The following is a 14,770-nucleotide window of genomic DNA, read 5'->3' as shown; positions in this document are numbered from 1 at the left end:
CTTACCAGGGTGCCAAAGAGGGGCAAGGCTACTTGGTGTGTCTCGGCCACCACTGCTGTCAATGCATCACAGTATGATGTTTGCCTTCATATAGTAGCAGCAAGTCACTATTGACTCTTGCTAGATTTGGGTTCCACTCTGCCCACCAGAGCACCATGGCTAACTGCTCTGCATGGCTTTTCCCCATTAGATGGTTGTAGATGTAATTACTCCAGTTTAAGTGTCCTCGCTGAAGAGGATCAGGCTTTTTCAAAACACTTATTCAATCTGTCAAGAGCAATTTGAATTGGAATTCCATCCTGCAGCATGCTTGCAGCCTCTTGCAGCACAATAATGCTTGCAAATTTAATAACCACACGTTCCAGTCCATCACCTAGGCTACTGTTTCAAATACTGAGTAGCAATAGACCCAGGTCACTGTGGAGCAATGCTGAGAAGCTCGTAGGGATGTACATGGTAATTATTATGTCTTTCAAGCCAGATTTGTGCCCACTCCTTACTTGAATTTAGACAACACGTCCCTCGTTTGCTAACAAGAATGGCATTCGAGGCAACGTCAAAAGCCTTTCTCAGCTCAAGATGTTTACTGTATCTTCTCCATTTACAAGGGCTACTTGCTCAGCAGGAAACCAAACCGTGACAACTCCATGCTGACTTCTACCCTGGACAAGTGCAAAGATAAGCACGAAGGGATCTAAAATTGCTTCTGCTAATCCTTTTTGGAAACCAAGGTGGAATTTCACCCAGCTTGGCAGGTTTGAAACAGTGCAATACATGTAAAATTTTCTATGCTTCTGTTACCCTGTGCTGGCTTAAAAAATTATCTTTAATTGCCTGATTGTAGCTGGAAAGAATCATAGAAACATAGATCCTTGGAGTTGGAAGGGACTTTCAAAGGCCATCTAGTCCAACTCCCCTGCAATGAACAGGGACATGCACAGCTCTACCAGGTTGCCCAGGGCCTGATCCAGCCTTGAAAGAAGACTGATACAACCACACAAGTACCAAACATTTTGGCTTTTTCAGCCACTTTTCCTTGCCATTGTGAAGTTCTTCCTGAAGGGTTTTCTTTTCTATGTTTTCATGTTTTACTTCCTAAAAACTCCAGAACTGAAAGAGAAGGCCATTGCTCCCATCCTGGAGTATTTAGCTTGATCAGATGACGCTGCAGGAGGGCTATTTCCTCAGATACTTGCATGAGACATTTAAAAAAAAGAGGTCCTTTCCCTGCCTGTTTTAAGAGCCCTGTGTGAGGTTTCCCTGTGGTTCCCTTTGCAGTCGTGGAGAGAAAAGCCCAGGGAAGGGCCTGCGCTGTTCTCGGTCTTTGGACCAATTTACTTATCCAGAGATGTTGGAGGGAATCTGCTGCATCTCTTTAGGGAGAATTTTCTTGAGAAAAATATGAAAATATTTTACATACTAAAGTGGGTCTTCTGCCAAAATGTTTTTCTCTAAACCTAATAAAACCAAATTAGACTGTTCCCCAGCTCAGGAATGAATTTTGTCTGGTTGTGTGTCATGGGTATAATAAACAATTTACACAAGAGCAAAGGCTGTGTTTAAGTACAGCCAAATCCTGTTTGGTTTTCTGTGATTAACCTAAACAGTTTATAAATGGATGAAGTAAGTTAATTTAAATTCTTTTTTTCCATTTCCTTTGGCTTGGTTAAGATTGGTTCCTTAAAAGCTACCATTCCTGAAGTGACTTCAAGACATATACATTCACAAATGTTAGCATTCTTGCAGTGAAATGAACTTGCCTTCTTCTTTTTCCTTATTTAATAAGACTTACATATCCTCTCCAGAAGTACTTGGGCTGAACAACCTGTTCTCGGTAGGAGATGCCGTTAATGCCTTGAAACACGGGAGCACTTTGCTGTGCCATTCAGAGCATCCCAAGGAAGATGTTGCTCTAATCCCCTGCACGATGCTTTTGCAGATTCCTCCTCGCTGACAATGCTGAAGTGTTGGTGACATCAGAGTGTGGCGGAAGCGCTGCTCCTGGTCTTCACAGGGGGGTTAGCTGCAGCAAAAGCACGAGTAAGGCTGCGTGAAAGACTGCAAGGCTTAACAACTGGAGAATTAAAAGTCCTGGGGTGAGATTTATGTCCTGCTCAAAACCTTTTAGCTAATTAAAGCTATAGCTGCCCTCCTTCTGCCTCCAAGAGCACCGTACGGATAATGGACAGCAAGCACCTTGTTTGAAGAGGATCGCTCCCTGGCTTCAGTTTCACCCAAGGAGGAAAGCTCACCCTTCAGAAACAGCACTGGCTGCAAGTGTCAGCAGTTACAGCTTCCACTGCCTGAGTGCCTTTGCTATGGATGGGATGCTTGGGATGCACTATGTGAACCCGCGTAGTCTCCTTGGGGCAGCACGTTGGGGCAGCATCACACAACTCTTCCTCTTGGGGCTGGGAGCAGCTGCTCTCTGGGTTTTCTCACTGGAGCCTTTCCCTGGGAGCCTTCAGTTTAGTGTTGTTAGGGCAAAGATGAAACGCTGTTTTTGTCATTGTAAAGCATTCATACACCCTGTACAAAAGGCTTTGCTCTTTCAAAAATGGTGTTTCACTTTAAATAATTTTGAAGTGATCATCACAGTGATTCACAGAAGCAACCCTGAGCAGGCCTCGTATTTTCACAGCAATCGCTGAATCTACAACTCTGGGAGGCGTTCCTCATACATTACTAGTGCATGCATTCTGATTTAATATTGATGTATTTATGATCTTATTTTACTGGATGGTCAGAGCTACCTGGATGGATCATGGCAGAAGCCCTCTACGTCTTTGCATACGTTTACAGGAAAATCAGCATATAAAGACTGGCCTTTGCATGCTAAATATTTGCAGCCACAGACAGGCAGACAGACAGATGTTTATCCTAGAAGAGATTTATCCTGTCCACTATCTGAGAAACAGAAAGACACTTTTCACCCCATCCAGGAAACATGAAGGAGTGCTTCTGCGAGAAGAAGCCCAGTGAGCTGACTTTGGGGTGAAGTGAGCCCTTCCTTCTCCTGAGTGAACAGTGTGCATGGATGGCACCCATGGAGGTACCTGCTGTGTGATGCCCATGGTGGGCACACAGCTGGGAGATGGTGGCCTGGGCTTCCTGGCTGGAAAATGAGAGATGAATTGGCTCCCATTTCCTCTTCCAGCTGAAAACTTTTCTGAAAAGTAGGAGAAAGAAGGGGACTGCTATCAGCGCCTACCAAGACTGTTGTGGATGCCCCATCCCTGGAGGCATTCAAGGCCAGGCTGGATGTGGCTCTGGGCAGCCTGGTCTGGTGGCTGGCAACCCTGCACATAGCAGGGGAGTTGAAACTCGATGACCATTGTGGTCCTTGTCAACCCAGGCCATTCTATGATTCCAAGATAGCCAAGGGATGGCTGAAGCTGGGCAGAAATATCAGGGAGTTTGGCTCTGTGGGTTTCAACGGCAGCTTGTGTGAGGAGCACTGTGTTCAACACTGCCTCCTGGATCAGTTGACCACTTGATTTTTTCAAGGCTTTAGCTACATAAATGCAACTGTCCGAAGAGATTGGTTTGTCCTCATTAAAACCAAGAAAATACTCTGCAGCAGATAATTTATGAGCTGACTTTTGCCTCTGCCTCTTCATGAAGTGATTAGACGGTGCTCAGAGCATTCATTATTCAACAGATTTAAATCTATTTCCTGGGCTCGGCCCTCCCAGGAGCCTCTCAATTTGGCTGTGTTTCAACAAACTGCTGGCTTTGTCCTCAGCTTCCTGCCCAGGATTAAGGCCTCTCAGCTGCCTGAGGTCACAGCTGGGTGGGAGCTGGTATGGGCACTGTGGGCCAATGGGCTCGGGCAGCCAGTAGGGCACACCACAGACTCAGGCCAAAGAGGCCTAGTGGGCCCTGGGTGCTCCCAGGAGCACACACATGCCTGAAAGCACACCAGTGTCCTGCAGCGAGGTGCATCACTTATACCTACCCTGAGCACTGGGATGAGATTAGCAGTTCTGGCACCCACCAGAGCCTTCTGACCATGCACACGGTGAGCCCACTTGCATGAATTTCTGCCAAGTAATAAAGGCGGTATGAACACTGCCAAACAGCATTCAGGAGCCACAGGCAGACAGGATGGAGCGAGCTTTGTTCCATCTTCTTTGTGGCTGGAGGGAAAAATTGCCATAGGCAGTGTTTTATAACAACCATAATATTACAAAAAACGAAGGAGAAAAAAAAAAAAAAAGCAAGACAAGGCGTGAAGGCTCAGGAAATAAATTAATCAGTGCTCCTCTGAAAGCAAAGGGAGCCTCTGGGTCCCAGCACAGCTGGAGTGACAAGAGGACAGTGTTGCAGGTGCCGGACACACAGCCCAGTTTGTTTCCAGGAGCGTTCAGAGTAATGATACCTTAATGTCTCTCTTGTGGGTTTTTTTTTCCCCCTCAGGAGCTGGGGCATGATTTTTTCCACTGTTTGTGGCTTTTCCATTAGCAGCTGGAGATTGCTGAGCAGGGGTGAAATCCCTGCTGCACTGGAAGTTGTGCAAACTGGTAATGCAGAGCCAGTCTGTGCTAGGATGCTTGGCCATCCCAGTTTAGACCACTGCATGGGTCAGTAGTAACCCCAAGGACAGCTTTCTGCAATGTACAGTTTGCCTGTGTACCCCGGTGCTAAAATGCTGATTGACATGCATAGGGATTGGAACTGGATGATTTTTAAGGTCCCTTCCAACCTAAGCCATTCTGTGACTGTGATTGATTCTATGACTCTGTGATTGATTCTATGACAATGCTATTTAAGAGCTGCTCACAGAAAAGAATTGAATACCCTATTTAAGATAAGAAAGTGGGCAAATGACTTAACCAAAAATGAAAAATTAATGATAGATAGCATATTTTATTTCACAGATATTGTGTATTTCAAGTCTGAAAGGCCTCTGTAGTTTGCCTGCTACATTTTTTAATACAGTTTGTACTTGGTCAACAATACTCTTTTGCCTTGACACGCCAAAAAGACATTGACTTTAATCCAATGTAAACAGGATGTCAGGGCTTGAAGATCTTTGCACAATGTATGGCCAGAGGTGGGGAGTGGTGAGGGGTGAGTAGGGCAGAGCCATGGCTGGGGGAGGCCACTGTGACACCAGGCAGGGCACTGCTCAAAATAAATCATACAATCATAGAGTTGTTTGGGTTGGAAGGGGCTCTTAAGGGCCATCCAGACTAACCCCCCTGCAATGAACAGGGATGTGTACAGCTACATCAGGTTGCTTAAAGCCTGGTCCAGCCTGACCTTGAATGCCTCCAGAGATGGGGCACCCACCACCTCTCTGGGCAACCTGTGCCAGTGCTTCACCACCCTTATTGTGAAAAGCTTCTTCCTTATACCCAATCTAAATCTCCCCTCTTTTAGTTGGAACCATTTCCCCTTGGCGTGTCGCAACAGACCCTGCTAAAGAGTCTGTCTCCTTTCTTACACCTCCCTTTAGATACTGAAAGGCTGCTCTCAAGCCTCCCCGGAGCCTTCTCGTCTCCAGGCTGAATAGCCCCAGCTCTCTCAGCAAAAGCAATTTTGGGGGGCTGGTGAGGGAGGTATCTGGCTCTTCTCATGTTCATTGGTTTCTCATGCTCTGTGCATGCCCTGCACAGGAGGGGTGGCTGGCCGAGCACTCTGAGCGCAGTGCAGAAGCCGTGTGGCACAAGCACATTAATCACACCCTTCCCTCTGACACAGATTTAGTGTGCTGTCTTCTGGCTCGCTTTAATACCAGCACCAAAAGGACCAAGGTTTAACAAAGACCTTATCTGGACTTGGGATTGAGCTAACAGTAACAGAGTCAGCTGTGAGCCCACTTCTCTCCCTTCCCTGTGACCAGAGAAGGTTTTACATGGTGAAGAAATGGCCACTCTGCATCCCTTCGCTGGTGTTCGTCTGGAGGACAGCAGAGAGGGATATGTGCAGTGGCAGCTGGACATAGAATCATAGAATTGTAGAATTGCTCAGGTTGGAAAAGGCCTTTAAGATCACCAAGTCCAACCGCAACCTAAGCATACTATCCTTACTCTAACAACCCTCTTCTCAATCATGTCCCTGAGCACCACATCCAAACAGTTTTTAAACATACCCAGGGATGGTGACTGAACCACCTCCCTGGGGAGCCTATTCCAGTGCTTAACAACCCTTTCCGTACAGTTGTTTTTCCTGATATTCAGCCTAAACCTCCCCTGGCACAACTTGAGGCCATTTCCCCTCATCCCGTCACCTGTCAGCAGTGAGAAGAGTCCAGCCCCGCTCTCTCTGCAGTCACCTTTGAGGTATTTGAAGAGCGCAATAAGGTCTCCCCTCAGCCTCCTCTTCCCCAGGCTAAACAGCCCCAGTTCCTCCAGTTGCTCCTCGTAGGGCATATTCTCCAAGCCCTTCACAAGGCTTCTTGCCCTTCTTTGCACCTGCTCCAGCACCTCAATGTCCTTTCTGTACTGAAATGCCCAAAACTGAACACAATGCATCCGGGCATCTGATGAAAAGGGATGAGAGTAAATCCTTTTAGGACAGGGATCACTTTAGCAAAAGCCCCCTCCTCCTTATTCTGGATGCTCCAGAGACGAAAGACAAATTTGAGTTGTTGTTATTTTATTTGCTGCAATAAACATTTGATTTATACAAAACAACAAGAACAAAAAGGCCCCCAAACACTGTTTACAAAGCAAGTTAAGTGCTTGAAACATTTGATAAAGAAGAGTATATAACGTTCACATTCCTATTTCATACATGATGTACAGGTGAAGCATTCCTTAAAAGAGTTAAAAGAAAACAACACATTCCTTTACATGTAGTAGTAAAAAAAAAAAAAAAAAAAAAAAGGAAAAAAAAAAAAGAAAAAAAAAGAAACAACAACAACAACAAAAAAAAAGGAAATAAATGTCAGTACTGTCAGTAACCTCTGGATGCCATTCCCTGACCTTCAGTGTGGGTGGAGGGAGAGAAAGCGGCCGCGGCCACCCCTGGGTCCCCAGTCACGCTGTGCAGCCCGCAGCAGCGCCTCGCTAGATGGCAGTGGCCCCGCGGCTGCATTGCTTTCCTTGCTTTTTTATTTCTGTTTTTGGAAATGCAAATCCCTCTCCCCTCAAATTCGACACGGTGTCCTCTGAATCCTGCCGCAGTTGCTGAGATTTTGCTCCTCTCTGTTTAAATATCTCTGAGCAGTTCAGTTAAAATGAAATGAAAGGGGATACGATACCATTTGAAATGAAGCATTTTTCGCTGCAAGTCAGTCTGAGCTCCTATTTAAATGAGCATGATTCCTATTGACTTACTTAGCAGCATCTTCTAGAGTAATATCAACGTTTATCCGTCAAAGGTGATCAGCGAATTGCACCGGATGCAGTCCCGTATGGGACTGCTCTGTGCTCAACTCCTGGTTTCCATGGTCCACTTACATGCCAAGGGAAGAAAAAAGTGAAAAATCACTGCAGAACTCCCAAAAACAAAATTGTTAGCATTATTAAACGCACTGCTGTCATTTGTATAAGTTTATATATGTCAGCTGTCCTCCTAAACATTTCGGATAACTAAATTCCCACTACGCTGCAGAGAAGAGGGCAGGACGTGCCACGAACCTGATGTTATGGAGCCTTCCCTCACCTCTAAGGTCCTTATGCAAAAGCAAAGGCACTGGGTGTTGCCTCTTACTTTTTTCTAGAAGGCGTGGAACAGAGTCAGGCTGTGGTATGTCAAGCAATTAGATATGCTGTACCAGGAAAAAGTTATTTGTTCTCACAGCAATGCAATCAAGGTAAAAGGAAAGGGGAAAAAATAAGTACAGGCTGCGTTCAGAATGCAGAGCAAATATAAAACATCTGCTTGGATTACTGCTGGATGTGTCTTGTTGTGCGTGGTTTGGGGGTGGGGAAGGGAGGAGGGGAAAATCTCATCCCTCTGCTATTTTGCAACCTGCTTGCAAGCAGCATGAACTCAAAGCAATAAACACATAACGCTAATGACCTCTGCGTGGAAACACAGGTGGGAGGGACCAAACCTCCTCACACTCCCTCCCACTGTGGGAGGCCGTGAGGACCTTGGGGTTAAGGCAAGAGGGCAAAGACATCCCCGAATCTTCTGAAACACGCTGCAGGCAGGAGCACGTAGTTACAACTGCAAAGCCAGATCTGTCTCCTTGCTGTGAGACCGCTGCTGCAACTGTCGTCTCCTGGGCCACAGCTGGGTGTGTGCAGCACATGCTTCAAAGCCACCTTATTGCTCACTGTTCCTATCTTTTTGGCATAGTGCTTAGTGCACAATTGCTAGTGTCCTGATACACCAGCCTCCCCAGGCGCTTTCCCCATGGGGAGGGATCTCTAACGCACAGGTAATTTCCTGCAAGCATTTTTTTAAACTCTTTTCTCCAGAGCATGGCTGTTTACAGATATATAGATAGATATATACATACACAGACATTTTTAATATATATGTATATATATATATATAAAAATAGCGATTTCATAGTTATATACAGGCATTATTAAAGTGCATAATGTTATTGGCTATTCTCAAATCTCATTTCCTGAGGAAGTGCTAACAGACTTAGCTCCTCCTATGACACAATGCCGGCTGCCGATGCTGGGGTACGACACCCGCTCCCTGGCTTTTAACTCCCATGCATACATCTCCCTGCCCAGAGCCACAGCTCAAAGGGAGCAGTGACAGCCTCAGTTCTCCAGGAAGCACGTCAAGGCACCGATCGTGACTTCTTCCTCTGCCAAGGTAACATGCTTAGAAGCGACCTCCCTCCATTTCGGAGCTCTTGGGTGCATGCTACTTGGCGGTGGTCACGGAGCCGTCCTCGGGGATCTTCTCCTCCGAACAGCTTCTCCCTGAGAGCTTGTCGTGGTGCTTGAACTCGCTGAAGCGCTCCGCCACGCACTGCGCCGTGAGCCGAGCCTCGGGGTCGTGGTCCCAGCACTCGATAAGGGTCTCGCACACCATCTGGATGCCCTGTGGAGAGCACAGAGAGAGCACTGCGGTGGGGACAGCCACTGAGCCACCGCTAGCGTGTGCTCGTAAGAACTGGCTTTGGTGCCCTTTGAAGTCTAGAGGACTGTTTGCGTGCCTGTGGTGACAGAACTGGTCCCAGAGGTGCTCAGTGGGCTATGCTGTCACTGAAATGGGGATATGGTATTTTTTTTTTTCAAGAAACCCTACTACCTTACGTCCAGTGGCTCCAATGACTGGTACTGCCATTTCTAGACACAGAATCACAGAATCCTTAGGATTGAAAAAGACCTTTAAAGGCCATTTAGTCCAGCTCCCCTGCAATGAACATGGACATGCACAGCTAGATCAGGTTGCTCAGGGCTTGATCCAGCCCAGCCTTGGAAGTCTCCAGGGACAGCACATTAACCACATCTCTGGGCAACCTGTGCCAGTGCCTCACCACCCTCACTGTAAAAGACTTTGGTTTGGACCAATAGAATCGAGTCGTTTTTGGTCTAATAAATACAATCAGAGTAGCTGGATAACAACTTCCTGCTCAACTCATCCCTTCGCATGGCTGAATCCTATTTGTGCTCTGTTTTCTCTTTTGAACAGAATCCTGATTGCCAGCAATATCAGGCCTGACATCAGTCTTTATGAATTCTCCACAGACAAACTAAAACTGTGTGCAAATATGGGCCGCAGTCCCGCAAACACTTAAACACATGTCACTCACAGATGTAACTATTTAACCTTCATTTCAATGCTGATGCACATGTTTACAGGAGAAAAAAAAAACAGTTGCATCTTTGTAATGCATTTTGTAAACATGAGGTATTTGCCAGGAAATTGTGTGCTTTGCTTTATGACACTAAAAGCCCATTAAGCGGGATTTATCTTAAACTTCTTATTTAAAAAAAAATAACATTTCACAACACTACATTAATTGCATAATTTACCTAATTGTGATGTTGACTGATGTCAATGTTAATAGCAGAACGTTACTGTCTGTATACAAATAACATTAGTTTTCTGATGGCATTGAAATTACAAGCAGTAAATTAAATTAAATATTAAACATTAACTTGAAATCAATAGTGCAACAAATCTCATTAAGGGGGAAAAAATGTAATATGCAAATCCATTCCAGAATTTTATCACGATGAATAATGAGTTCATTACGAAAACACGACTGCAGAGGAAGGAAATGAATATGGAAGAGCTATTACAGTAAGAGCAACTTCTGTGGAGTTCAAAGCAGATCCTCAGCTGCTGCAAACTGTCACAGCCCCGCTGAAGCCCATGCGTCACTGAATTGCAGATAGCGCAGTGTGAAATGCTGAAGGGATTCAGACAAAGGGAATTAAATCCACCTTCACTAAATGTCCTGGGAGGGTGTTATCAGGCATTCACTTCCTGCCTTAGACTCCTGAGCCCTGCTGGAGCCAGCTGTGCCCGCTCCAGTTACACACAAACACAGGCAGCACATCCCAGCTGGCAGGATGTCCTGTGCTGGGCAATGTGGGTAGCACCAACTGCCCCCAGCACTGCGGGGACCCTGAGCCTAACACGTGCAAGGAGCTGCTGGTGCTGCCTCACCAAGGCACGACCAGCTGTGTTGATGCTCCTACTGCTATGCTGCGTGGTGCCTGCAGGAGTAGCTCAGCCCTGAATGCACACAAGTCACCGGGCCACTTAACGATACCCATGGCCTGCTCTAAGCGTCAATGACTTCTGCTTCATTGGAGCCTTCCCCATCTTCTACTACATGTATGTCATCTGACTCTTCCCAAATGCAGAACAGAAATACTTGCTGACAACTTCTGCCTTTGCATTAGCATAAGCAGCACAGGCAGTGATGGATTGGCACTAAGTTAGATTTCCTTTTGCTCTTGAGAAAACTTACTGTCCTCAAGTCTACTGACTACAGATCTTCCTGTTGTTCTTCTATTTCCCCAATCGGTTCTCTACAGTACTTTATTTTTATTTTTTTTTGACATGTTAAGACTATGACTTTGGAATATTCTCAGAAATGTTCTCACGTTGTTCCTGATTTTAAGCATTTTCTTCAACTTTCTTTTTCCTCTCCAGTGACCTGGCTCAGGATTGATTCTTTCCTGTTTTGTTAATTGGGCTCTTCTAAAGTTCCACATGTTCACTACTGGTTTGGACTTCCTTTTGCCTTTGTGGAAAACAATCATCTGCAGTCAACTCCTGATGACTTTTACCTGTTCATACATAATTAAAAAAACAAAGAATTGCAATCTTCTCTATTCTATACAAATGAGCATGAATATAACCCCTCCTTCCCAGTTCAACAGATCAGTTAGAAGACAGCTGTAGCTATAGATCCTAGATGTCAAAGACCTTTCAGTACTGGCAACATCAGATACTCAGATGTCCTCAAAACACAGCTCTCCTCCCCAGTGAGAGCATCCTTCCTCAATAACCCTGTTCATTGCAGATGACAGGTCCAGGAATGGCGTGCACTCTGCGGCAGTCATCAGGCAGCAGATGTGTTGCTCCTGGTTGGAGGAATGACTGATCACAGTCACTCACGTGGCCTTTCCTAATTAAGTGTTAGATGATTTTAACATTTCAACTGGAATGAAAAAAAAAGGAGTGTTACTGCTCCTGATGGAAATACCAGCTGATCTTGGTTGCCTGGGATTTTATAAATGTTTGTGATGCTTTCCTTTTGTCCGTAAAGACCACTCAACATATTTCATTGGTAAGTGGAATGACCAAGCCTCACTTCTCTGATATGGTTCTCATTTTATCTCTTCTGATAAAACTGCTCAGAGCAAAAGTTAAGGAATGCATGCCTTTGGCTCTTTTCCATTCAGCTTCAGCTACTGAGAAATTGGGCTGCGACTATCGCCTAGGAAGTGCCTCCATGATGTGTAAGAAAGAACAGAGAAAGCTGACAGAGTGCTTCTCAACATGCCAATGACTGCCACTACACTGCCCTGAATAAAAACAAACAGACTTGCTGACGACTCACTTCCTATTTTCTTAAACCTGTCAACAGCTGGAATGCCAGTATTACTTTTCTCTGTGATAAAGTGCTGAGATTTGTTTTCTCTGCTGATGGAACCCATGTGCAAAGCTGCTCTCTTTGACCTTTCAGAGCCTGCACGCAGTGTACTTTAAGGCCCTAATTATTCTGTGGCTGTCTGGATGACTGTGGGGTCTCAGGTTTCTATTATTTTTTGTTTTAATTTGGTCACTTTCAAATTACACTGGTGGGCAGCAGAAATCCCAGGGATTTGAGAGCAGGCATGGTGCAGAGCACTGTGGTGTCTGAACTATGGGCAGCACCAGTGTCACTACGTGACAGAGCAATGAGTATAAAAAGAGAGGCCCCTCCTGCTGAGCAGGACACAGAGTTAAGGCTCAGGCTTTGGGCAGCAGCTAGATGGGCTTTGTAGTGCTCTTACCTGATGGTTAAGCCAGGAGCTGGGGATCTCGGGTCGCCCTCTGTCTCTTAGGACATTGTCCTTCATGCTTTCCACGCAGGGATGCTCTCGCACTTTAGAGCCGAATGGGGGCTCATACTCTTTCACTTCTGCCAAGAGAAGAAGCAAACACAAGGGTATTCAGCTGGGCTGCATGTGTGCCAAGTGTGAAGGGAGCTGGCTGTTCTCTGGAGGAGTAGGAGCCACTGATTAGCTGCACAGTGCCACCGTTCTGCCTGACCAGCTCCAAACAAATCAAAGCCAGTTGGCATTTTCAAATATGTTTCAAATGTGTTTCTCCCACACACCCCCTCCCTCCCTTTTTCCTTCCTAGCCAACTAGACAATTTCCAATTAAACTCTTTAGCACATAATCATATTAGCAACAGTCAGAGCATTAGAGTAACATTTGTGAGCTGTACAGTCTCCTCTGAGGCAAAGCACGCAAGGACTTCAAGGTGAATTTTGCTTGAGCCAAGTTTGCAAGAAATGGTTATGCTGGTCCCCCTTAGGTTCCCTGGAGTCTCCACACACTTACCAGGTGAAATATAAACTGAAATCTAGGTCATAGATATTAGTGTGCCAGATTGTTAGGAGGAAACAGTTGCTAGAAAAAGACAAAGGTACAACAAGGAACAGTGCTGGAAGCTTCCATACTGCCCTTGCTTATTATTGAGCCATTAGTAGTCTGCTCTTATTTTAGACCTCTTTCCTAAAATAGGTCAGTTTCCACCTATGATGAAGGGGACACAGTTTCCTGTAGGGGCTGCTGCCATTCTAGCTTTTCTGTGCATGTTGCATATTTTCTTTGCTTTTCTTTGGGGAGAGAAAGGAAGAAGCACACATATGGGATCTTTGGAGAAAACTCAAGAAATCTCCAAGAGCGGAAATATTACAGTAGATGCTGACACAATGTAGAAAATGCTGTGGTTTCTTTAGGAACAGATGGAGTATTTACTCACGGGTCTAATGGTTTGCTAGTATTAGATAAAGATTTATGAAGTTGGCCTGTTCTGCTGCCTTTTATTTATTTCTAGGAATTAATTGAGGGCAAGAAAAACTGACATGTAATCTACTAGGCAGGTTGAAGAATGTGAGTGCCTAGAAGATGTGTGAAGAGAGATGAACGAGATGGGAGACACAGTACTATTGTATAATGTTGCAACCAAAGTTCAAATACAGTGTCCAGTACTGTTCACTTCTCTCGAGGGGCATTTTATAGTAAATAGAAACTCTGAGAAGGGTGATAACAGTGATTAAAGGCCCAGAAAGAAATGTGTTGTTAAGGGAAGAACTGGTAACATTTGGCTTTGCTTAGTTTGGTACGTGATACAATATCTAAGTAATTAATGATGAAGATAACATAGATCAGACCGTTCTGATTGTCTCGTCTCAGGATGAAAACAAAACTAAAAGGTGCGCTTTTCTCCAGAATTCCAGAGACAGGCTGTAGATCTCATTGCTAGGTGATGGCCACAAGGTGAAGACTTTGCCAGGCTACAGAAAAAGAGAGATAACTAAAAGAATAGCCCAAGACACAATAACAAACATTTTGGAAGGGATATTAAACTTCATGCATTAAGGTGTCCAGAGTTCAGCAACCCAACTGCAAACAACTGTGCATGCAGTGTGGCAGATTACCCCACAGATGTCTCCCTCCTTTTTTTGTGAACCATTTGGTGCTGGCCACTCTCCACACAATTTTGTGCTGACCGACTGTAGGTCGGAAACACAAGTCCTATCTTCTCATAAGTAGAATACTTTCTTTAAAGCGTAAGAGCCAAAGTCTACTTTGCTTTCTTCATATCAGTTTCACCCACATTAATCTCAGTTAGAGATAACTCAGACAAAGTAAATTTACAAAACTTTAACTCCAAAACTTAAATGGGAAGTTGTCATCTTGCTGGTCAGACCTGGAAGCACAATGGAAGCATAGCAGAAGCACAGTGATTCCAAAGTTGATTCCAAAGCTAACCAAGATGGTAGAGATTGCTGAGGAAAACGAAATAGCATGATCTATCTGGACACTTCCTATACATCTCCAGCAAGCATGGTTTGCTTGTGATAGTGGTCCTGGACACCCACTGTAGTCTCAGAGATCTCCTTGCAATATGCAGCACTAGCATAGAAGATGATTCCAGCCTCTAGGAGCTGTTAGGACCAATCCCTCACAGGCTGCAGAAGAGCACAGGTGAGGTAAGAGCATGGGAGACAAGTGGAGCAGTGGCACCTGTGTGGTAAGACACTAACAGATGTTTTGAATGTTCCCAGCACTATGTAGGTTACTTTTAATATGAACAGGCCATCTTGAGTGCACATGCACTTTTTTTTTCAATGACTCCCTGCAGGCCAGGCTCTAGTTTTGCCCTA

General features: G+C 45.2%; 1 protein-coding gene across 2 annotated transcripts in view; it reads right to left on the bottom strand.

Moving 5' to 3' along the window:
- Nucleotides 1-6,586: 6,586 nt before the first annotated feature.
- The window catches only part of TGFBR2 (transforming growth factor beta receptor 2), a 64,075-nt gene continuing 55,891 nt past the window's right edge, over nt 6,587-14,770 (bottom strand). For both annotated transcript variants that reach the window (XM_015281321.4, NM_205428.2), the window contains 2 exons: nt 12,384-12,511; nt 6,587-8,964 (listed from right to left, as the gene is read on the bottom strand). In XM_015281321.4, the coding sequence (XP_015136807.1) occupies nt 8,785-8,964; nt 12,384-12,511 (308 nt within the window). In that variant the 3' untranslated portion in view covers nt 6,587-8,784. The remainder of the gene's footprint in view (nt 8,965-12,383; nt 12,512-14,770) is intronic.

This window comes from Gallus gallus, chromosome 2, assembly GCF_016699485.2.
Source record: "Gallus gallus isolate bGalGal1 chromosome 2, bGalGal1.mat.broiler.GRCg7b, whole genome shotgun sequence".
Classification (NCBI taxonomy): Eukaryota; Metazoa; Chordata; class Aves; order Galliformes; family Phasianidae; genus Gallus; species Gallus gallus.
Note: the sequence above shows the minus strand (reverse complement) of the source record. Positions and strands in the feature narration are given on the sequence as shown.